This window comes from Lissotriton vulgaris, chromosome 5 (genome assembly GCF_964263255.1).
Source record: "Lissotriton vulgaris chromosome 5, aLisVul1.2, whole genome shotgun sequence".
Taxonomy (NCBI): domain Eukaryota; kingdom Metazoa; phylum Chordata; class Amphibia; order Caudata; family Salamandridae; genus Lissotriton; species Lissotriton vulgaris.
In genome coordinates, this window is record NC_141693.1 from 1,625,789,131 (window position 1) to 1,625,814,966 (window position 25,836).

At 41.7% G+C, this 25,836-nt stretch overlaps 1 protein-coding gene across 1 annotated transcript in view; it reads right to left on the bottom strand.

The window, feature by feature from the left end:
* LOC147716860 (vasoactive intestinal polypeptide receptor 1-like) overlaps positions 1–25,836 on the bottom strand; it is a 631,302-nt gene that overhangs the window by 209,212 nt on the left and 396,254 nt on the right. Inside the window, exon 10 of the mRNA XM_086919813.1 lies at positions 21,122–21,188. Coding sequence (XP_086775939.1) covers positions 21,122–21,188 — 67 coding nt within the window. The remainder of the gene's footprint in view (positions 1–21,121; positions 21,189–25,836) is intronic.

The window sequence follows — 25,836 nt, forward strand, 5'->3', positions numbered from 1 at the left end:
CCTAACAAGGAGGGACTTCCCACAAGGACAGGAACTGATCTAGAAAATGAAGTATATGGATTAGGTAACTTCACACTTAACCTCATGATTCTGAATGTTGAATCCGAAGCTGCACCAGTCTTGCCTGCTATGTCAGTATTACCAGTCAAAGGTGAATTATGTGTTAGAAAGAATGGTTCAGTACACCTGGGTCATAGTAAATGTACTACTATGATCGAATTCAGTGATCAAGGCAAGTCTACATTTAGAGCTACCCGTCATTCCTACTTCATTTGTGGTCATACCGCATATATGCGCTTACCTCTAGATTGGGATGGTACCTGTTACATTGCATTCCTTCTGCCACCTGTTTTCCTAGCCCCTCCTGATTATCATAGAAATACCCATCTTGTAAACAATAGACTCCGGAGAGATCTCCCGATTGTCGACTACACTGAAACGGCATGGGAGCAATACACAGACTTCAATAAAGGTTTCTTTCCCTTCATAGGTGCTGTCTTTAATAGTAAACTGATACGCAAATTAACCAGAACCCTCGAAGCAGTAGTGAATGAAACTACTTCTGCCCTAGGCAACTTAACGGAGGAGCAGTCTGCGATGCGGATTGTTGTTCTCCAAAATCGTCTTGTCCTTGACGTCATCCTGGCCGATAGGGGCGGAGCCTGTAGAGTCATCGGATCGAGCTGCTGTGTTTTCATTCCAGAAAACGCGCCATCAGTATATAAAGCCATAACTCGTCTTCATAAGATTGGAAGTCAGATACACCAGAATCCAGGCACCTGGACTTGGTCCGGTTGATTCTGGAGCGTGTTGTCAGCCTGGGGATGGAAGGTCCTATCCTTCCTAGGTATTGCCCTTCTCATAATATTCAGTTGCTGCCTATGTCTACAATGTGGGCCAGCGATTTGCGGCCTGTGTGCCACATCATGTATTCCACACTCAAGTTCTCATTCAAAATCTCGTAAAAAGAAAGAAGAGCAAATGATGTTACGTGAACAGATCGATAGATTCATGAGGATCGATATATCATGAAGGGTCCGTAGGGGACAAGGAGGGAATGAGGAAATATGAATTTTTATGATCAATTGTGTCCCCTATCTTAGACCCCAACGGCTCCATGTACGTGCTACAAGTACATGTATGTTCCCTCCACTTCCAGCTATGAAGACGCAAATACATTTGCGTCCAACGTTAACATGTCCTCTTTCAGATCCACCCTGAATGGGTCGAATATTCCGTTCCTAAGTATGCCTTGCCAACGTCTTTATGTGGTGTACTTTACACGTTTTCAGCTCTGGCGAGTTAGGCCCTGAATTCTGCCATCGAGCCTTTTCCTGCCTTCTGCCTCTGAATGCTCCAGCCTGGACCTGCATCTGTATCCATGACCTTTGTCTTACTCTCTGCGCGGCTAACGGTGCCTGGCTCGGCCTGTTGCCTGCCAAAACTGTATTCAGCCTTCAAGTCATCTGCTCCGCTCCTCGAAAAATACATTCCTGTCTAGTAGTTTAGGTAAACATCCTTCCAGCTGCAGAGCAAAGGGCCCGGCCTCACTGTCTCCGTGCAAGTAACTCATAGCTCCTGTTACCATGATAGGCCCATGCCCCCTCGCATCTCATGCAGACACGTAGACGCTTATACACGCAATAACAGTCAGTATAGAATAGCCTCTGCCCGAGAGACCTTTCCTTCCAGATAATACAGTTCCTTAAACACAAGATATTAGATACGATTTGGGATTAGGTTGTTCTGACATCCCAGACTTCTGTCTCCTCATGTAGGGCTAAATGTCAAGTCCCCTTCACCCTCCAGTTACACGTCAATCACACGTCATGCTGCCTGCGCGCGCATCTCTGCCATATATTTCTGCTGACACTGCAGGATTCTCTTATGGATCCACCCACCTGTGACATCCTCATAATGACGTTTCTAGTACACGCCCTATGCACGCCTATTGTAACGCCTTCTTCATTACGTATGTGTATTCTTATCTCTCCTCTCAGCTGTTACGCCTTCTGCATCTGCCTTTACTGTAATGCATTGACTATATATATGATAAACTGTCAATAAAGTATTGTCTGTCCCTTCCCGAACCTTCGTGGTGACGGAATTGTGATCTGCCTGGTTCAAACCAATTCCTTTTTAAGGAATAAACCCCTTTTAAAACCTCAAATATCACGGATTCTGCCTCTTATTTTTTGACTGAGTTATTCTTATTGACCTTTACCGCATAAATTAAGCATAGGTAATTAAAATTTACCACAACGTGCCCTTCCCGTGGATCCCCAATGTTCCATCTGTTCCATGTGGTCACATCCCCCCAACCTTCCCTTGGATTCTACTTCTCATAGGTATGTTTTGCCCTTTTATTTTGTTAACATTGTTACACGTTCTATCTTATGAATTTCTCTCTATTTCTTGCTATTCTTACGCCTTAGTATTTTTTCTACATTCTTATCCTTCTCTCTCCTCCTTGCACTTATCTCTTGTTTTTTCTGCCTTGCAATTCTTTTTTTGCCCATTCATTTTTTCTCTAGTTGGTTCAATGTTTCACGTCTGTATCTAAATTCTCTCTTCTTGGAACTCATTTATTATCACATTACAACCACACAATACATGCGTTGATGTACAGCTCTTTTTATATATTCTTGGATGGTTTTCCTAGATTATTATCTTTATTGTATAGTCATATTGTTATTTTCATGTCTCTTAAAATTGTATCCTGGAATGTCAGAGGTTTGAATTCCCACATTAAACGACAACGTATTTTAACACATTTAGCTAAACTAGAGGCTGATATTGCTCTTTTACTGGAGTCTCACTTAACAGCAACTGAATCTTTAAAACTTAAAAGAAACTGGGTAAGAGAAGTTTATTCTTCACCAGGAGTTGGAAAATGAAATTGTGTAGTGAATCTCTGACACAAATCGATTGTTGTTAAATGCCTTTCTCAATCATCTGATAAGGATGGAAGATGGTTGTATACTAGTTTGCAAATTTACAATGCTCCGATTTCTTTGCTCAGCGTATATGCTCCCCCTAATTGTGGCACCTCCTTCTGGTCTTCTGTAGCTCAACACATTTTGTCCTGCATTGAAGATAATGTTATTCTTGCTGGAGATTGCAATCGAGTTGTTGACCCTTTTATGGACCGCAGTTCATTGGTCTCCGTTAAATCACACAAATCACATAACGTATTTCTTGATGTCATACACCAACATATGTTTATTGATGCATGGAGAATACACAGTCTTGATACAAGGGAATATACTTTTTATTTTCCGGCTCATCATTCACAATCTCAAATTGATTACCTTTTTATGTCACATAATGTTGCTCAGTCTTTTGAAGATACAGATATTGAATCAATTCTAATATCTGATCATGCCCCCATTTCCATTAAACTGGATCTATTGTCAATGTCTAATTTACATAGGAGATGGCTTTTTAATAACTCTCTCCTTTTGGATTCGAACTTTAATTCCTCTTTTGTCTCCTTTTTTAATGAGTATTTTTCTCTAAACCAGACTGATAATATGTAATTCTCTGTAGTTTGGGATGCTTTTAAAGCAGACCAAGAGACTTTTTTTATTGGTTTTGTTTCTAAAAAGCGTAGAGGTTCATGTGAAACTGCTAGGGATCTTTTGGCGAGAATAAAGAACTAGGAGCATTCCTATCATTCTTCAAAGTCCAGAGACTGTATATCCCAGCTCAATAAGGCAACAATTCAATTCAATATGGAGTTGACTGATAATGCCTCACTTTATTTGTTAAAGTCTAGTGCAAAATTATATGGGGGCCAGAACAAGGCTAGCAAACTCTTAACAAATTATTTAAAGGTTAAAAACAACAAGCTTGACATGGATTCAATTTTAGATAAGCAAAACACATTAAGGTTTAAAGACTCGAAAATATTGGATGAATTTCTCCTTTTCTGCAAAGATTTACACACACCAGAATATGTACCTTAACATCTTGACATTTCTCAGTTCCTTTCAGGTATTCAACTTCCCTCTAACACTCATATAGATTACAACTTTTTAGAATCTGACCTCTCACAACGAGAATTTCTCGATGCTCGGCAAATGCTCAAAAAGACAAGGCCCCAAGTCCAGATGGGTTTACAGTGGAACTTTTTTTACATTTTGCACCACTGCTTCCTCCTAAGTAGCACACCCTTTAAAAGAAATGTTGCAGTCGGGTGAATCCTATGGCTCTTTTTTAGAAGAAGCACTTTGTTTAATTCCTAAAGATGGTAAAGATCCAAAACATTGCAAAAACTGTAGACCTATTCCTTTGGTCAATATTGATTATAATATTTTCTCCAAAACTTTTGCCATATGATTGGAATCCTATCTCCCTCAAAACTGGGCATAGAACAATCTGGCTTTATTAAAGGATACCTTATTTCAGATAATAGCCATTTGTTTTTGGATGTATTATCTAAGTCTTCTCATGTATCTCACTCATTAGCAGCTGTGGCCTTAGATGCCAAGAAGGCATTAGGGGCCAGATGTAGGTAGGCAAATACTGGTCGGTAACGGCCGAAAATCTGTAATTTCGGCCGTTACCGACCGGTATTTGGAAAATGAGATGTAGACCACCTAAAATACAGATTCGGTAATTTTACCAAATCAGTAATTTTACCGATTCGGTAAAATTACTGAATCAGTGAAATTACTGAATCTGTATTTTGCGATGTAGGTAGCACTGTAATCAGTGCTACAGGGCTTTCAGAATTCGTTATTTACCACCAACTAGAAGTTGGTGGTAAATAATGAAAAGCCTTGAAAAAGCATGTATGTCTACAACATGTGTACCCATACACGATTGAGGGGTGAAACAGGGTGTCAAAGTGACACCCTGCCACCCTTCAATGTTTCCCCCAATTACCGAATCGGTATTTACCGATTCGGTAATTGACATTCATTCCTATGGGCCTACAGGCCCATAGGAATGAATGTCAATTACCGAATCGGTAAATACCGATTCGGTAATTACCGAATCTTACCGATTCGGTAATTTAAAAATAGAAATTACCTACGTCCCATTTACCTACTCTTAAATACCGAATCAGTATGATTCGGTATTTAAGAGTAGGTAAATCGAGATTACCTACATCGGGCCCTAGATCGTGTGTCAATTGGAAGTATCTATTTCAAGAGCTTAAATGGTTTGGTGTAGGCCCAAGGATCATATCTTTAATTTTGCTCCTATACTCTAATCATTGAGCAGCAGGTTTTGTAAATGGTAACACATCCTTCTATTTTGACTTAGGAACAGGTGTACGTTAAGGTTGTCCATTGTCCCCTTTTCTTTTCAATCTGGCCTTAGAACCCTTTTTGTCTAAAATGTGTCAAAACATAGATATACATGGATTTGATGCAAACAACAAACAAATTAAATTGGCAGCATACGCTGATGACATATTATTATTTATCTCCAATCCACAATCTTCTATTCCTGCCTTCCTCAGTGAGGTGGAACTCTTTGCTTCTGTTTCTGGTTATAAATTAAACAAAGAGAAATACGAAAAACTATCTTTAACAAAAATTTACATTTAAAGAAGACTTTGCGACCTCAAATTATATTTGGAATTCTTAACACATAAAATACCTAGGGTTGTATTTTGCTCCTTCAATTCCATCAACACTTTCTTTATGTATGGAAAAGTGCATACAAAGGATCTCCACATTAACATCCGAATGGCATCCTTTATATCTGTCATGGAGGTGGCGACTGGATACTATTACAATGATGCTTTCCCCTATATTATTATTTAACATTTCTAATATTTCAGAATCTATTACCTCAAAATTCTTCAAAAAAATGTATTCCATTCTGTCTTCACTCTTGTGGAATGCTAAAAAATCTTGCATATCATTATCAAGACTAATAAAACCAAAATCCGAAGGTGGGATGAACTTTCCTGACTTCGCCACTCATCACAATCCTTCCTACTTCATCAATCCTTGAGATGGCTTTCTAAAACTCAGTTGGATCGTCCTTTGTGGGTGAACCTTGAAAGTTCATATCTCTCTCCTTTTTCCTTTAAAGAGTATCTTTTCTTCACCCGCAAACCCCAAACTATATCTACTCCTATCCTTAAACATACCTGCAAACTTCTAGACTCTAATCCAAATTTGGAACCCACAGATTTGAAATCCTTTCTTGATTCTACATTGTGACACAATAACTTTATACTGATCCATGGCAAACCCTTTTATTGGAAGTCATGGAAACACAAAGGTTTAATTTGGACTCATCAGCTTTTCTCTCAGAATGGAATTATATCTCTCACACAGGCTAGTCAGCTTTTTGATTTCCCACCCTCTTACCAACCCAAATACACTCTTTTAAAACAAGCTCTTTATACTGCTTATACTCAAGTTTTATCTTTTAGCCATCCCACTCCTCATCCTGTCAATAGGCTACATACATTTTTATATTCATGCCCCAAAGCCTCTACTATATATGATCATCTCCGTAATCTGCCACCTGTAGGAGAGTAGGATCTGCTTACTATGGTTACCCCCCTCTTTTTGCTGGTGTTTCACTGTTTTTTTACTTTTGTCTGACTGGGGCCCCGCTAACCAGGACCCCAGCCTAGCTGCTTCCTCTCTAAAAGGATTGCATGTCTGTTAGGTACACTCCAGTTTGGTTGCTGGGGTATCCTTGTGAGTCCCTATTATATGGTAGCTTAGGTACCAAGGGCATATGTACCCCAGAGGCCTACCGGGGGCTGAAGCATGTATTATGCCACCCATGGGAAGCCTTCCAAAATGACACCACAGGACTGCTACTGCAGCCTGGGTAAGGTGGTGCATGCACCCCTTACTGAGATATAGGTTACCTATATCTACATTTAATCACTGACACATATGGCAGACCTTATCAATCCTGAAGGCAGAGTGCTTGGTTTTGAGTGAGAGGGTGCCCATGTATGAGCTTTGCCCCTCTGCAGCTTTCGGAGCCTATACTCTGAGGCTGTTCTGTGATGCAGCCAGACCATGTACTCTTAAGTGCATTATAACCTCGCAATAAATGCTACCTTTGGAGTGACTGCATGGAAACATGTCGTGTTTGGTGTTAAACACCTTGGAATCCTACCCCCACCACCACCCCACCTGGCGGCGGGGGTAGAATTCCACCCTTCTAGAGGGAGAGACATATACACACTGGTCTAACCGGTAATAGTTTAAAAGAGCCCTGGCATCACAAAATGGATGCTGCAGCCACAGACACGAGTCTGGCCTCCTTCTGCTGGATAAAACTCTGGCAGGGGAGGCCTGGACAAGAGGTTTCCTGTCACAGGGATGTGTAACCACCTCCCAGACAGACTTTTGTGTATTGGGGCTGGATGGGTGCACTCTGAGAGTGCTTTGAAGTCAGCACTGGGGGCACACTTGGTGTCCCTGTGCATAGCCCAGTTCAAACTGATTGCTGGGGCTACCAGCTCCTGCTATGGCATGAAACTGGACAAAGGAAATGGGTGTAACAACCCCTCTTTCCTGTCCTTCCCATAGGTGGGTCCCCAGAGTATGTCCAACCCCTTTTCTTAGTATACGTATGGGACCCCTGGCAACAGGACTTTAGATTACACCTGGACGAAACTCTGAAAATTAATCCTGGAAATCCGACACTCTACTAAAGACTAGAGGATGGAAGAATCTCCCTTGGGGCCAAGGAGTGACTCCCCTGTTCAAACAGGCACCAACAAAGCATTTGCTTGTCTGCATCTCCAAAGCTCCTGCTGGACTCTGAAGTATTTGCAGCCCAGAAAGAACATTTTCAGACTTCTCGAAGGCCAACCCGAGTACCCAGCAAAGCTGAGACCCGCTGCCCTCACGAGTAACATGGAACCAGAACTCCTGGACACAATGCAAATTTGCTAGTGCATTAACTTCCTGAGCTTTCTTGAAGTTGTGCTTTGTGTTACTTGTAGCGCAAGCCCCAGGCACCATTTTCACCGAAGATTGTGGGCCTACATTCCACGAGTGTTCCATGAGCCTGCTTCTTGCCTTTCTGCTTGAGGCTCCTTTGTGATTCCTGGTCCATCAACTGGTGAGTCCCCTTGAATGTAACTCTACTTTTCCTTGGGCTTCCTTGGTTGCTCCGGATATGCCCTGACTCCCTACAAAGTGGTGAGTTCTCAAACCTTGCTGGTATGCACCGTAGCCAATCTCTGCTTTCTGCGTGGGTTGCTGTTGCCAAGGTTTGTTGGGTCTAATCCGGAAACTGAGACCACAGCACTCGACATCCTTTGTGGGACAGCTCGATTCCAGAACCTGTTTATCGTCCGCTCCTCCTGGTCCTCGTGGCTGAAGAGTCAAGCTTCACCTTCTTCACCTGAAATCACCCGACAACTGTGGGGATTCAACTATCCTGCCCCTGGCAAGTGACCCAAACTCTGTACCCTCTGCTTTCAGGTTCTTCTCATCTTCGATCCAGGCTTGGATCACATTGGACACTTTCCACTTGGACGCCAGCAGCACTTTACAGAAGATCGCCATTAAAAACAGGGGTTTGCTCTAAGTCCTCTTCTAAGTGCCCTTTATCTTTAAAATTCCAACCGCAACTTTCCCCATAGAAGGTAATGGTGATTCGTGGCTGTGTTCACACACTGCACGCTTCTGCTGTGGGTCCCCTGTGTCACTACCTTGGGTGGTTCCTGGTGGCCCCAGCAGTTCTTAAGGCTCTAGGTCTTGTGTCTATGCAAGTCGTGGTTCTTATACCATTTCATGATATATGGTGTAGTACGCCCCTAGGGCTCAACAAATATTGTGTTAATTTGCTGTGTGATATTACATTTTCTGAATGTACTTTTGCCTCTAGCCTCATAAAGGGACCAGAGGATGTGTTTGGAATAATTACATATATTTTATATATATATATACCTGGTGTGGTTCTCCTTTCATTTGGTCATTCATGAGATTATATACGGGTAAAACAAGCTGCTTTACATTCCTCCAAGACTTAGCCTGAAGGCTGCTCTCTACAGCTACCACTAGGATAGCTTTCTATTAAGGATGTCTTTAATAAGGGTCGTTTGGAATGGTGCAAGGTGCCCACTAGAAAAGTGAACAGCATATGCAAGGCCAACTTCTCACACATGCTGTCAGAGAAAAATCTAAAGTAGAACTATCCTGGGAAGAGGATCTTGAGGTGGATTGGTCAACCTTCTTTTGGAATAAAATATGGTCCACATTTAGGAAAACCTCCAGAGCGGCAAACACCACACAAACAATATTTTATATCTGCAATAGACTTTTATTACATCTGCACATCCTCACTTTTTGGTAAACTGTTTGGTCTCAAATTAACTTAATCTTTGGCTCTAGAATCCCTTTTTCAGGTTTTTTTTGGGAAGTTTATCATCCGCTTGGGATAACTATACGCATAATATAAAGATTGTAGATCTGTTGATAGCTGTAGCCTTCCAATAGATCACCAAAAATTTGAAAGACTTTACTAAGCTGTCCTTTCAGGCCTGGTGTTATGCTGTATGCTATAATCGTAGACTATGTCCGTCCTATTTATTTAGCTACAAAACACCCTATTTTATGGTCACCTGTTACAAAACACTTTGAGGCTAGTGCTAGAAAATCTTTTTCTCAAACTCCCATTCAACAAGAAGTTGCCCAACCTCCGTGACATTCCTTAATTTAGCAACATATCATTTTGCATCGTTTATGTCATTTCTATTTCTTTTAAAATGGTTAAAGCATTTTAAGAATTATAATATTACTTCTTTCTAATTGTACAGGCACTCCACTTGTATAATTATATTTTTACTTAACATGTTTTATTTCATGTTTAATTGTGAATTTATATGATTATATATTGTTTACTGTATCATTGTTTATTTATATTTTATGTTTCTTCAATAAACCCTTTTTTTACCTGAAAGAAAAACAAACTTACTTATCTTTCATGCAGGAAATGTCCCAGTGTGATATCTAGGCAAATCACACTGAGTAGAAAAGTAATAATGAAAAGGAATCTAAAAAGTAATCACAAAGTAATTACAAGGTAAGTGAAAAGTAATTTTAACAATTTCTTAATATTTGACCTACCTGTAACAAAGCCACTGTATTCAATTGCATTCAACTGTATCATCCCTGAAAAGTACTATTTTACTAACCTGCACCAAGTCCTGCTTGGTTCTAAACATAAAATACAACTATGAAATACTGTTACAAAACAATTGGTCAGAGCTCAGTCTTTGAGTATGTGAAATTAATTCTTTCCTGAGTGTGTACAATATATGCTTACCACTACCCTCTGATAAACCCTTACTGCGCTCACACAGTACCACAAATAGAGAGTAAGGTATTATCAACTTTCAACTTTGTAAGCCTTTGGGGATCCTCTGTGCACACCATACCTTAATTTGGTATAGTATCTACAGAGCTGGCTTCCTACATGATGTCATCAGGAAGTATTTCCATCAGCTTGTGTATATTAGTGGATTGCTGCACAGTGTTGAGTAGTGTGTATGCAATAAATGTACCTTTCCTTTTTTTAAGTTTAAGAAGCTTTATTGAAAAGAATCATAAAACCAAACAAGAATATCATGATATACATTGCTTAAGCATTGTGAGTGCATCGAAAATGGAACAAGAAAAATATCAAATATAAACAAATTGTTATAAATTGCGGAAAGTCACAATGCTTAGCATCAAAATGATAGAAAAAACTAGAAGGAATGCTAGCGATTTTTAGTTTAGTAGTAAAAAGAAGAGAATAGGGAGAGGGAAAGAAGAAAAAGAAAAAAGAGAAAAGAAGATATCAATCACAATATATATAATAAGAGTGTTACAGCCATCACATAGTATCTAAATATCCAAATATACTGATAATTATCTCATGGAGAAACATTGGCGATGCTACAGGTCCAGAAGAGGTAACAGTTCTGGACAAGTAATTTGTAAGTGGAAGTCAGAGCGAATCTTTTTTTAACAGCAGGGGAAGTGTAGTGGCGTAAGCTCTATCTAACCTGTGGTGGTGACATAGTAAATTCCACTGGGCAAAGAAAGTGGTTTTTGAAGAATCATCCCAATTTGATGCAATAACTTGTAAGTACTTTTCCTTTTTCAAAAGAAATCACATTTATTACTGTGTATATGTGAATAGTTATTACTAGCCCACGCAATCTCCCTTGAGTAGGCCTGGGACTGCTCTGATTCGCTACCATGTGAGATTCAAGCGCTACAATGGTGTGTTTGGTTTCCAGTAACAGACAAATTTAGAACCATTACTTGTGCAAGCCACACCATTTATGATCCTTTTTCTAACAGTGACCCTCAACAGTAGTTTCTGTCTTGTAACTTTTTCATAATGTGCCTGTCCGGGCTTATCGTTGTTGACTTTATGTCAGTGCATTTCTAAATTCAGAGTTTCATCCCTCAAGCAGCAACATATCTGTCTGCTTAACTACCATCTATCTCTTTGATATTTTCAGATTGCTCATTCTTAGCTCTTAGTTTTGCCTTAGAAACAGTGTAGGAGTCAGGCATGCTGTAACTCGCAATCAAGTTCTCTTTCAAAGGGATGTCAGCATTTATTTCAGCATGGGTAAATGTCCTCCTGCAGATCTTAGCATTAGTATGTACAGTTGGCGTCTTCTATCCAATTCTAAAATTTTGTAGCATAAACGTCTGTCAAAGAACAGTGAAGGAAGCATGCAGAGAATAGATAGGGTGTGATCCCATACATGAGGGTGTGCTTCGTAAGGTACTCCCAATAATGTTTTGCTGTCTTGTGAAGATAATTAGTTCTGTCTACTGGTTGCAAGACTTTTTATCATCACTTTGAGAAGAGTGATGCCTCCACTATCTTTCAGAACTGAAGATGGACTTGGAAGTTTCTTCTCTTACACAAATAGAACACTTGTACGGAGAAGGAGGCTCCACTGATTCCAAAAAGCAATCTAGAGTTGGATATTGTCCTATGGGGCATGTCATATACCACCCTCTAGGTCTTTCAGAGAGCTATGTGGGATCAGTGCTTAGACATGGCTAGCCAGTGATTCACTGAAGGGCATGCAAGATGTGGTCCCGTAGTTGAAGGTTTAGTGGTTGTCATTTTGGATTAGTGTTAGTTTTCTGAGCATTAAGAGCAGGTCCATGTAAAGTCAATATGCACACTCAAGATGAGGCTCTACAAGGAAGTTGAGAGAATTTCAGAGGGAAATCTAGATGAAGGATGACGCATCTGACTGCAAGGTACAGAGGAACCTCTGGTGACTTAGTCTGTCACTGGTGCTGGTAGTGAACTACATTCCTTGGCCAGATGATTGTAGCAAAGCTGTCTTTTGGTTCTCTGCAGTTTAGAATCTGTGTTTTGGAAGATTATAGTTTATGGTGGTACCTTAGCATCCAGTGCTAAGCAGCTTGGAGGCAGTGGTCTAGTACTCGGATGTCTAGAATATTCCGTTGGTCCAGTTTTAGGATAATCTTCAGAATATCAGTATAGTTGGAGCATATTATGTCACAAGATGTCATGAGGGGAAACAGCCCTAACCATGCAGCCTAAACAACGCAGGCGGACCCACGCACGTTTATGTTAGTGGTTGTTAGCACGCTGGACTCAAAGAGAATGGGTGGAGGGTCAGAGGTGACTTCCTGCCTTTTTTTTGGGAGTTGGAGATTTTTTGGGGGTTTTAGGGCTCAGGGTACTTTACAGGGTGGGCCGTGTTTTAGGGCTTCAAAATGGGGGACACAGTACTTTATATTGTTGGGGGTCGGTTTTAGGGCTCAGAACAGGGGGATCAGGGCTGATTTCAAGGCTGGGGGATTATTTTGGGCTCAGGACAGGGGGCGGGAGTATTTTGTAGGTCTGGGGTCAAGATTTTGGGGCTTATGGCGGGGCGATCAGAGTTGATTTAAAGGCTGAGGACAGAGTTTTTGGGCTCAGGGCATGGGAGTACGGGGTGTTCTTTGGACTGGGGTGAGGTTCGTTTTTAGAGCTGGGGTCTGCTTTCAGGAGTCAGGGCAGGGGGACTGGGTTGTTTTTAGGACTTGGATTGGGATTGTACTCAGGGCAGGTGCCTGGGAATCGAGACTCAGGGCAGGGGCTAGGGCAGAACCTTAATCATGCATATGCCTTTACCAACTATATCATTATAATTACATTTGTTGCATTACATTTCCGTGGTTGATAAGCAGTCATTTTTAAGACCGTGTTGTTCAGGCATGCGAGGTTGTGGATTGCATGGTTGCAACATATAGCCTGTCATGAGGTAAGGCACTGGGATGAGGTAACAAGTGAAGAGGACTGGTGAGGAAATATATACCAAAGTGCTCAAAGGGTGTCATATAAACAGTAGTAGCGAGATGATTCGTAAGTTGTTAAAATGGTAAGAAAAGATCCTGCCAAGGATGGATTATTTGATGTCAAATTCCTCTAGTCTTAGCAAGAGGGAATGTTGATTACATGAGTGAAATAATGTAGACGTATTCCGTAAGAAATCTGTTGAAAGTGCAGTTCTCTCAAACATAGGGCCATATTATCAAGGACGCTCGATACATTATCGCCGCTTTTATCGACAGGAAACTGCCGATAAAGCGGCGATAATGGGCTTGATAATATGCTCTATGGAATTCCAATCGAAGCCCATGTTAGATGTGAAGACATCTAACATGGGCTTCGATTGGAATTCCGTAGAGCATATTATCAAGCCCATTATCGCCACTTTATCGGCAGTTTGCTGCCGGAAAAAGCGGCGATAATGTATCGCCCATACTTGATAATATGCCCCATAGTTTTTAAATTGTCAGAAGTGGAAATTATAGTCTATTTAGTGCCTCTCCTATAATGGAGCCCAGTTTGATGGCCTGAGAGTTAGATGTTGTCTTCTGCAAAGTCGAATAAAACATTTTTCCTAAATTTAGCATTTTTAAAAATTGGTAGATACCTGCCCAGGTCTATGCTAGCTAAATTCTGCTTCAAAGTGATCTGTGTTAAGCTGCTCAGAATAGAGCATGTAATGGGTCTATTACCATTTGTGGTTTACGCTTGAGCAACAGCTATGTAATCCCATCTATCAGAGAAATGAGCATGTAAACTGTGAAATCCTGGTATTTTTTTGTGTCAAAGGAATGACAATTCTGAATGGCAAGGATTAAAACAGTTAATCTTTGACTACAGTCTTCTGGTATTTACCTGGCAACTGAGGTGTCCTCTAGGATGAAGCGCTGAAGTCCTCTCTGTGGGCACCCTCACTTGGTTCTCGAACTATGCTCCATCTTCTAGTTGGGGTACTTTTAGTGCAACAATTAGGGCCTCTTTGGTTGTGCCCCTTTGTCTGTAATAAGGCCCAGTGCAAGGGCAAAGGTATTTTTTTCATGAACTGTGGTTTACCTTCCAGTGGTGAGAGTGTAAATGCGTGAAATGCCCTTATTCAGGGAACGGAGAGGCTGGATTTCGTCCTGGAACATTAGTGTTGATTTGCAAAAGGTGTCTATGCTTTAATTTTCATACCATGCCCCTTTCCCTATGTCTACACTTAGCTGACACATTGTTAATTTCTGTGTGTGGCAGCGGATACATACATTCACATTTGAAAACAGTCATCGCTCCCATTGGGGGAAGACTACGAGGGTAGTGCTTTCTGACAATCCCCTCATTGGGTGCCCCCCCCCCACTTTTTTACTAACAAATAAATGTGCACCCGCACCTTGCATATTATAGACGTCTGATGACATGTATAGAACATGAGCAGCTGTCTGAGGCCAGCAGAAAATAGGTATATATATATTCTAATGATCGTTAAAACAATGAATTATATTGAAAATCTGAACCCTTTTTCTTGTGAATATCACCATCAGCTCAGCCACACGAGGTAGAAAGCTGTAAAGATGACCAGGAAGCAGGTATGTAGTAAAGTCTTTATTCAAGTTAAATCCTGACACCAAGGCACGTCTACTTGCAATCGCCACTCACAAGCAACTGTCAAATCATAACTGTCAACCTGCCGGTGGTCAGGTAGAACACCCTGAGGTCACAATGCACCGGCAGGTAGCGTGTGCAGAGAACATAGCGAGCGTGCTCTACACTAAATCAAAGCACTGGATTAATAAACATAACACACCTCCCTTCCCAAAACAACAAGAGGAACTGAGGGTGCCCGGCTGAAGCTTAAGGATGAGGAGAGGAAACCACAGCTAATCACAAATGTAATCTTGTAACTTAGCTGGAGGTTTGACTACTCTTCCATATCTGCTCACAGTAGGTTCATCCTCACAACTGACGTCCTGTGACGTAACATCTTCATAAACAGAATCATCAGAATCAGAATCCGTATCGTTGTTGGTCTGATACCTGTACTCTGCCGATGTCCCCTTGCTCTGCCTACTACTACTGTCTTCCAACCGTGAGGCATCTGAAGTGTTCTGACTCTCAGAAGATATTTTGTTTGTACCTAAAGATACAATGTTAGTACCATCTGGCCGAAACTCCACAATTCCATCATGGTCCAGAATCCAATCGTAGTCCTGAGAACAGGAAACCTCATTATTTCCCGGAGTGGATTGAGAATCACACATTCCTTTCCCCTCCTTGCATAATGATAAAGCAGAAAAATGCCAAGTTTTTCCATCACTCAAAAGGGCAGAATTACAAAACACTTTCTTTACCTCCATTGGTTGAGAGTAGTGATTTTTTCCCTTGCTGGTGCTTCTGGCATTTTTCACTCTCACATTGTCACCTGCCTTGATGTTAACCCTTTTACATGCATGCCTATTGTTATAGTATTTCTTACCTATGGTTTGTGACCTTCGTACATTCTCTTGTATCTCCTCTGGAGACCACATCACTCTTTCAGGGGTAGACCAACCTACATTATACTTTGTAATGGGAGTCCTCCCTCTCAAGAGTACAAAGGGACTGGTACCTGTAGATACACAAGGTGTAACCCGAAATGACCAAAGATTTTTGATTAGTTGCTTTCTCCATGACATGTCATTCTGATTTGCCAGTTGGATTATTCCTTTAATCACTCGATTAAACCTTTCAACAGCACCATTTCCTGCAGGATGGTAAACAGACGTTGTTTTGTGTTCTATCCCATGTTTCATCAAAAATTCTTTGAATATCTTTGACGTGAACTGTGGGCCATTGTCCGACACGATGCATTTTGGAAGGCCCTCTCTTAGGAATAGTTTGCGCAAAAAACTTACAACATTTTTAGCATCAGCATCGTGTACCACTTCAACCTCTGGCCATTTTGAGAAATGTTCTACCAGTACAATAAGATATAACAGTTCTCCTTGTTCACGAATGGGCCCACAAATGTCAATTCCCAATCTGACTCAAGGCATGTTAGGACAAGACAGGGGTTGAAGAGGTGGTCTTAATGTGTGTTTTGTCTTGTCAGAGTGTTCGCAGGCTGTACAATTCCTGACACTTCTTTCAATATCTAGGTCATATCCCGGCCACCAATATGAATTCCTTACTCTACTCTTGGTTTTACCAATTCCAAGGTGCCCCCCGTGGCAAATATCAAGGAGTTTAGAACGTAAACCTTTGGGTGGAACAACCTTTCCATTTCTCAAAATTAAATCACCTTTGATAGATAACTCGTCTCTTAGTTCCCAAAAAGGGCGTAATAGAGCAGGTAATTTTTTCTTATCAGACCAGCCTGCTCTTATGTATTTCTTTACCACATGTAGAACATCATCTTTTCCCATATTTTCTGACCACTCTGCACCAGAGATACATGGCACTTTTCCTGTGACATTAGCTATGCAGAAAGTGTCAATGTCTGAAACCTGATCTTCATTGTTTGGTAGAGGTAAACGGCTTAGACAGTCCGCCACCTTGTTTTTCACACCAGGAATATATTTCAACTTCATAGTTATATTCTAACAATGTCATTGAAATCCGTGACAATCGGGGGGAAGCAACTTGAAGACCCTTTGTGGAAAGCACTTTTACTAAAGGTTTGTGATCGCTTCTAAGGGTGATTTTGTATCCCCAAATGTATTGTCTGAAATGGTTCAAAGTCCATGCACATGCTAGTGTCTCCCTCTCAATCACAGAATACCTTACTTCTGTGGGCGTGATTGAACGTGAGGCAAAAGCAATGGTAACCTCTTTTCCTTCCCCATTAATCTGTGAGAGTACCGCTCGCAACCCCTTGTTGCTTGCATCAGTGGTCACTATGCTTTTTAAAGAGGGGTTAAAGCCTTGAAGGGGTGGGGCATCACAAATGTCCTCTTTTATCCTGTTAAATGCTTCTTCACAAGTAGCATTCCACTCAAATTTACTCTTCTGTTTTATGAGTTCTCTTAAGTGTAAGGTTTTAGAAGAGAAGTTCTTTACGAATTTTGCATAAAATTCTGAGAGGCCTAGGAATGCTCTGACCTCTTCCTTATTTTTGGGTGAGGGGGCTTCCCTAATTGCAGACAGCAGCTCTTTTTTTTGGTTTTATTCCATTCCCATCAATTTCATGCCCAAATAGGTGACTTTATTTGCAGCAAATTTGCATTTGCGCAGATCAGCTGTAAGCCCATGATGTTCTAGCAACCCTAGGACTCTGTTGAGTTTGGCATCATATTCACCTCTACTTTTGCCTGTTACCATGATGTCATCTTGGAAAATTAAGAGATTTTTTTCCCCTTTGAAGAGTTCACTCATCAACCTCTGAAACATGGCCGCAGCAGAGGCCAGTCCAAAAGGTACTCTCTTAAACCTGAAACACCCCAGCGGGGTTACAAATGTGGTAACGCTTCTGCTTTTGGGATGTAAAGCCACTTGGTGGTAGGCAGAGCTTAGATCAATGGTTGAAAACCATTTCGCACCATTGGTAAGGGACAGCATCTCACTAATTTTTGGCATAGGGAATTGATCCACCAGACTGTTTTTATTAAGATCGCGTAGATCAATGCATAGACGGAGCTTGCCATTAGGCTTCTTCGCGATAACCAAAGGCGAAACCCACTCTGCTGATTCCACCGGCTCAATGATGCCCTCCTTCTGTAATTTTTTAAGTTCATTTTCCACCTCACCAATGATGGAAAATGGTATGTTTCTGGACTTGTGTATGCAAGGCACAGCATCTCTTTTAAGTTTAATTTCATGAACGAAACCTTTAAGTTTCCCAATGCTCTCGGAAAATACCTTAGGATACCTTTTTTTGAAGAAGTTGTTACATTCTTCCTCTGTTTGTAAGATGAGGACGGGATCCGGACTGTTTGGATCCAGAATTATACCTAATTCTCCCTGGTCAATCCACCCTAACACAGATGGACCCACCTTGGAGACATACAGTTTGCCAACTGTTTGGTGGGATTTAAATTGGAACTGAAGTTCCCTGTAACCTAACATTTCAATTGGTTCATAATTAAATGACTTTGGGAAAATATCTGGGTTCTTTAATTTTTTGCCAATGACTGGAACAAATTTCTCTAACCATACTTCTTCATTTACTATTGTATATGGCGAGCCTGAATCAGCCACAATTGACATGTCCACCCCGCCAACGTTCATGTCACATATCGGTTTCTTCTTTTTGTTTACACCATCTTCCACATTTAACACAAATAGGTTTATATCATCTTCATCTGAAGATGTAAATCTTTCTTCTTTTTCTGAAATTACACCTTTTACATTTCTTCACCCTTTTTGTTTCTTAGGACACATGGCACTGAAATGTCCTACCATACTGCAATCAGAACATTTTTGTCTCACCGCTGGACACGATCTGTCGTTGGCCAAATGGTATCTACTGCCACATCTATAACATTTCCTGTCATCTGAAAGCTTAGCTTTATGGCTAGAATCTCTTTTCTGTACATAACCGGAATTAGGTTTACTATTACTTTTCCTAGAACTTATGACTTTTGCCACCATAGATTTTTCCTCAGTAGAGGATTTTTCTTATTGTAAAACAGCCTTGGCACACCTTCCAGTTAATTCAGTACATTTAACTATTTCTACTACTTCTTCCAATGGTAATTCACCCATAGCCCACAATTTCTCCTGGACATGTTTATTTGAGGATCTCATAATGACCTGGTCACGAACCAGCTCGTCATGTAATGCCCCAAATCTACAAGTTAGTGCCAAGTTTTTCAACGCAGCAACGTAATCTTCTACAGACTCTTCTGGTGCTTGCTTGCATTGAAAAAATTTGAATCTGTTGACAGCAATAGAAATGGTAGGTTTGAAATACATAGTCAAATCTTCTAATGCAATAGTATATCCATCACCTGGCCTAGCTTTTTTGTTGATGCGATTATACATTTTCATAGCCTTTGCGCCTAAACAATGAAGAAGAATTTTCTTTTTCTTCTCTGGGGTCAATTCTTCCTCCCCCTCAAAAGTGGATAAATAGTTCTCAAAGTACTCTCTCCACTCTTCCCATTTAAGGGCATCATCCCCTGTAGCGGGTATGAAAGGTAAGGGTGGTGATAAATTCCAAACATTGCCTGAAGCCATAGCCAATACCTTTATGTAACAATTTAGGACCAATACTAAAGAAAGTAATATTTCTTTTCTGGTAAATACTATAACTGACCTATATGTACAATACTGTTAATGATTCTTCCTTTGAGGAATGCTTGTAACTTTAGCTATACAGCCAATGTTTTATTTTTCCAATCTTAGGAGAAACTGTAAGTGTTTTAGAACTAATAAGTTTTATTTTCCAACAATATACTTTATGGTGTGCGTGTCACCGCTCTGAACAACACGCAAATTCCAAATCCCTAGTTAAATAGTGTTTATTATCGTCTTTAAAACACTTGGTGGTGCTAGAAATAGATGATTTGTTATTGTAGTTTGGTGTGCGTATCACCGTAAAAATGACAAGCACGAAATACTGCTTCTGACTTTTCCAAGATGGCCGCAAGACGTAGTTGAACGTTGCGTTCCATTGACGTCACCACTAAGCCTGACAGGAATTTTCTCTTCAGGAAACGTCGTGTTGGTTCGCAGGAAGGCGGCACACGCCTCGAATCCCAAACGCGGTCGTTTTTCCACAAAAACAGCAACCTCATGCTTCTGCTCCACACCGACCAGCCCTGACACACGCTGCCGTCAACACGTGGAAGGAAAATCTCCTCAAAACTTGGGCGCTAATCGCATCTGCAGAACAGCAAACCGGCCAAAGGATGAGGGGTGCAAACAGGAACCAAATCCGCAGATGGTGGATAAAGAGTTTAGAAGCCTCCCATTGGTAACCCCCTAAAGCACCCTCTGCTTATTAAAACTTCCTCCTCAATTTCCTCACCAGCACAGGAGGGGTGAAACTTTGTAAAACCCTGTCAGCGTCCAGGGCTTACACAAGCAGCTGGGCACATCAGACTCACCCTTTAAATAGCGGTGTTCAGTGTGACATCCAGAATGCTGCCTCCAGGAATGTTCTTAAAATTCCCACGAACACAGTAACGCCGCTTAGACGATCCGTGACTTGATTATCACACGCAATACCAGCGTGGAGGGGCAGCTGTTCTCCTGGAGATTCCGCTTATCACCAACTTCTATTCGCGGAACTCAGATGAGATGGTAAATCGTTGCAGTCTAAGACGTACCCAACAGCAGATTAGATGGCTTCTGGTGGGTTCTTCGGGGTGTCAGGCTCCCCGTCTCGTCGCCAAATTGTAAAGAGGACCAGGAAGCAGGTAAGTAGTAAAGTCTTTATTCAAGTTAAATCCTGACACCAAGGCACGTCTACTTGCAATCACCACTCACAAGCAACTGTCAAATCATAACTGTCAACCTGCCGTTGATCAGGTAGAACACCCTGACGTCACAATGCACCGGCAGGTAGCGCGTGCAGAGAACATAGCGCGCGTGCTCTACATTAGATCAAAGCACTGGATTCATAAACATAACAAAAGCCATTCTGATTCGCTTTTCTGTGGATTTTTTTTTTAATCAAGGGAACTACTGTAGTCTGCTGCATATTATGCCTGATGGCTGCCTATAGCGCATATTTCAAGCCGGTATTCTCCAGTATGGTTGAGGAGTCAGTCCATCGAAATGCATCGATATATACCATAGCTGATTTGGGTGGTTCAGGCACGTTTTAATTACCACTTTACAAATTGATTTTTAAACATTGAAAGCAATGAAAAGGGACATCCAAGATCAAAATTGAAAACATAAACATACTTACAAATATTGCAAACAATATGGGTGTTTTGATGATCCACCAGTTCACATTTTCATAATCATCCCAGCATCTGGAAATAAAAAGGATGTCAAATCATATGAGATGCATTAGAAGGATGAATATAAAAGAAAGGACGCATTCACAAAAAGAGATAATGTAGCCTTTGGGAAGCTAACGTAAAGGATGACAGCTCCCGAAAGAAACATATAAAAAAGAGAGAATTTACATGATTAGCACCTGAAGTGCAAAAGGCTTGAAAGTAATATAAAATTCACAAAAACAAGTTGAAATAAGATGGTGCAGCTCGTGACATGTCTCTAAATATAGCAGTTGTTACAGCGCATGATCGGTCCGCTAAAGAATAACCAATAAAAAATAACTTTTGTAGAAAAAAAAAACCAGCATGGGAACCATCTTAAGAAGTTGCGATACCGGATATATAACGCCCAAAAGCCACCAATAATATAGCATATGAAAAGCCTCTGAAGGAAGTATACAGCAAAGCCAATCAGATGATTGCACAAGCTACGTGACACTAGACGTGCTGTTGATACGTTTCTAAATAAACAACGTAATAGATCTACAGAAGGATTTAACAAAAACATCCATAAAATGGCAAACTAATAAACCAGAATCTGCAAGAAAGGAGCTAAGAGGAAAAGAGATTTTTTTTAGAGTAATATGCATTGGTGATGTACGAGAAGGAACGTTTCTGTAGCAATGCATGTTCATCATAAACATACCAGCATGGAGCTGCAATATTTATGAGTTGAAGTAATCACCATTCTCCTCAGTGGTGGCTCACCTGCAGTGGTGTGGGGGATCGCTCTCCTGTAGAAAGCCTCATACACCACAGGCATGGTTCCCCTTTCTAAAATAGAACTGCTTCCGTTGGTATAGAAAAGTCCCCTGCATGATAGCTGATGTGCACCCCTTCCCTGAGTGGATGCATGGATATCTGGACACCCGATAATGATTTTTGGGCATGGGCAGACCCGGAGCATGCATGTGTGCCGAATATACTTAGTCCGCATGCGTTTGCAATGCATGCCATTGCAATTTTGTTGTTACATCGCATACCTTTGCAACGCAAGTGGGAACAACGACTTGCTGTAGGGGGCGCTGGATGTTTGAACAGTATAATTTACTATTCTAACTCTAATGGGTGCAACAGTAGGGAAGGTCTTGGATTTTAAATCCAACACCTTCTGCCCCCTAATGGGGTGTTGCATTTTAAATCCAACACCTTCTGCCCCCTAACGCAAATCGTTGTTCGACTTGCGTTGTAAAGGTATGTGAATTCTCACATGCGTGGTAAATGCTGTTTACTGTGTCTGACATGACCTAGGCCTGTCTCATAGTAAAACTGTTGTGTTGGACTTGGCAAGGCCTCCCAAGCACTACCCTCATGATAGTAGACCTTACTAGGAGTTTGTGGAGGCAGCATACCCGTTTTGTATTTCATAGTGATTAGTAGTGCGAACAGTGCTTTTTCTCTGTTTCACTGGGGTGGTGCCTACTGGCCCACTCATGCAAAGTTCAGTGACTATGAACTTAATTCACCCTTGGCCTGCATGAAATATGTGTAGCACTGGATATCATGTGATTCTTGCATTTGCATGCTGATATGTGCTTGCACACCTACTTATGTTACATAACATTGAATTCTGAGGGATGCAGTTTGGATACACAGGCTCATTAAAGGCTAGAAGAAGTGAGGACTTAAACCCCCAGACAAAAGAACTGTATTGCTGACATTCCTGAGTGCTGGGGTGGAGGAACACACTGAAGGAATGGAAGCAGAGCTTTCCCTGTAGACAACAACTGTCTCTTTGATTCCAGGATGAGTTGCTGAACAGTGAGGCCCTGCCTAGGCCTGTCTCATAGTAATACTGTCTCATTGGCTCATTGTCAGGGTGATGGTGGGGCTGGTAAAGGTGGCACTGTGGACCAGGAAATCTTGATAGAGAGAAAGGCTTAGGCCTTTGAACCTTTGAGTGGCACATTTCTATGGAGGCATACAGCCAGCTGTGAACCCCTGCTGCTCCCTAGACCTGGGTTGTGGGTTAATCAGAATTGGAATCACTCCGGCTGTGGCAGACTGTCCCTTTGACAAAAGGCAATGCAAAGGAGAGAGCCCTTCAAAGAAGATGACACTCATAACACAGATTTTAAAGGATCCAATACTAAATCACATTTGTGTATGGAATTGAACTATAGAGGTGGTAGCATGAGAACCACAAGTTGTTCAACAGCCCTGTCTGTCAGGAAAAAGAAGAGCTGGTAGCAGGAGAACTGACATAGATCTGCTAGTTTTCCTGCTGGGTGAGGGGCCTTCATCCAGGGAGTCAAGCCCACTTGCTCTAACCCTGTAGCACCAGTCTTTTGGCTGCCGGTGAAGACCGGCAGATGCTTTGAGGAGGAGAAGAGTGCTTGGAGGGAGAGATGTCCAGTGGGGATCCTGCGGACTGGATCCTAGTAAGCAAAATGTGAGACATTCCGTCTGGTACAAACCACTGCAGGAATGCAGGTTACCCTCCAGATCAAAGTATGTGACCACTGTTTCACCAGCAAGAGTGACACTGTGAAGGGAAGGCCATCACCTGCATGAACGTCAAAGTCAGAGATACCCTTATGATCAGGAGGGGGCCCCTGTAAAGTGTGAGCCATCTCCCATGTGAGTACCAAATTCAATGACCACTCATGTCACCAGGAGGGCACTGTGTAGTGCAAGCTGTCACCAGTGAGTGTAGTGGCACTCTGAAAGGGGTACTGCAGGGCCGGCTTTAGGGAAGTGCGACTGGTGCAGCCACACTGGGCGCTGTCCTGTGCACAGGGGCACTGTGACTTAAGGAAGGTGCTGTGTTTAGCAATATTATATGCTGGAGAGAAGAGGGGCACTTTTGCACGTGGTAGTGAGAGAATCCAAGAAGGCGGTCTTGGGACGTGGGGGTGCCAAAAGTTATTGTCGCACCAGGCGCCACAAGCTCTAAAGCCGGCCCTGCCTGATAGTTTATTAAATATAATTGTTTCTCCGATTGTTTTAATTTCATTCCCATTGTGATGGGGCCGGACAAGCCTATTTAGCTTTTAATTCATGAGACAGTGAAGGGGAGAGCTAGGACTATCATGTAAACTAGCACTGTGAGTTGGAGAATGCACTGAAGTGAAGTGCACAGGTTACGCTGTCTGATCTGTTGCTCTGGCCAGTCCTATATGCCATCTTCTGCAATACAAACCCACGCTGTCTCAGTGATAGGAGAGGGACAAAGCACAATCCCCCCACTCTATGATGGAGCGCTAGGTTCACCTGCCCAGCCAATCCCGGTGCTGACTTCATTCTATTTCTTGTAATAAAATGAGAGCAGATTAAGGGTTGGCTCGGGCGAGCTGACTGGTCTATATGTGGCCTCTCATGCAGCATAGACGAGATTACATTCAGGCAGTCGGTGAGAGAGGTGGCTATATGGCCATTCACAGTGTGGATATATTTTGAAACCAGTTAGTAACTGACAATTTTTCTGTCCCTTGATTTGCTAGGGTGCCCTTTTCCCTTCTTCACTCTTAGTGCTGGTGAAAGTGTCTTCTCCCATTGGACCGTTGCATGTAGGCCTAAGGCAGCCTTGGTCTGCTGTCACTGTGGTGCAGATCTTGCTTTATATCCGAGATCAGTTTGTAAAGTCTTCTTCACACTGGATCAATATTAAGATTCCAAGATGGAAAACCAAAACCGTTATCGCTTTTACTGCTTGCTAAAATTTTATTTTTCTGTATTTAAGGATGCCGAGTAGCAAGATGTGTTTGAGAGTTATTATTATTATTATTTGCTCTTAAAATGCGCTGCAGCTACCCAAAAAGGGTTTCCAGGCGCAGTTTACAGATTTGTGTAGAGAGAGTCAAGCAAAGATGAGTATCTAGGTGTTAAATAGCCATGTTTTTGAAGCTTTGCGAAATTTCCGTAATGAAAAAGGGAAAGCATTCCACAAGGAGGGCCCTAAGTAAGAAAAAGATATTCCGCCCATCCCAGAAAGCTAGATTTTAGGAATGACAAACTTCTTTAATGTGGAGGAGCGGAAAAGACAAGAGGGGAAGTAAAGGCAAACAAGAGATTGAAGATAGTTCGGGCCACTGCCAACTTTAATTTTATGCATGAAACAGAGTGCTTTGATCTTGACTCGGTTTTCAACCTTGAGCCAATGAAGATCCCGAAGATGTTGGGAAGTGGAAGTGGTTCTAGGGATCTTACATAACAATCTAGCTGCTGAATTTTGTATCATTTGCAATTTGCATGTAATGGTTTTATTTGAACCCAGATAGAGCACATTTCCATAGTTCATCCTAGAGGTAATCAAGGCATAGACTACGGTTTTCTTGGTGGAGTCAGGCAACATCCAGCAGATCTTTTTTAGCCATTTGAGGATGGCAAAACACGTGGCAGAGGTTTTTACTGCTTGCAGGTGCATATTGTGGGATTCATCAATTATAATGCCCAAGTTGTGCGCCTGAGAAGCAGGAGAGGGAAGAGAGCCCATTTCGAATGGCCAATGTTGAGGGCCCCACAGATTTGTATTTTTTCTGAAAATGATCACTCATATAAAGATTATACAATAAGGGACTGAGTATAGAGCCCTGTGGTACACCATGAGTAAAGACATGCGTATCTGAGCAGGCCGTTCGGGAGAACTTGAAAAGTACGCTCAGTTAGAAAAGAGATGAGC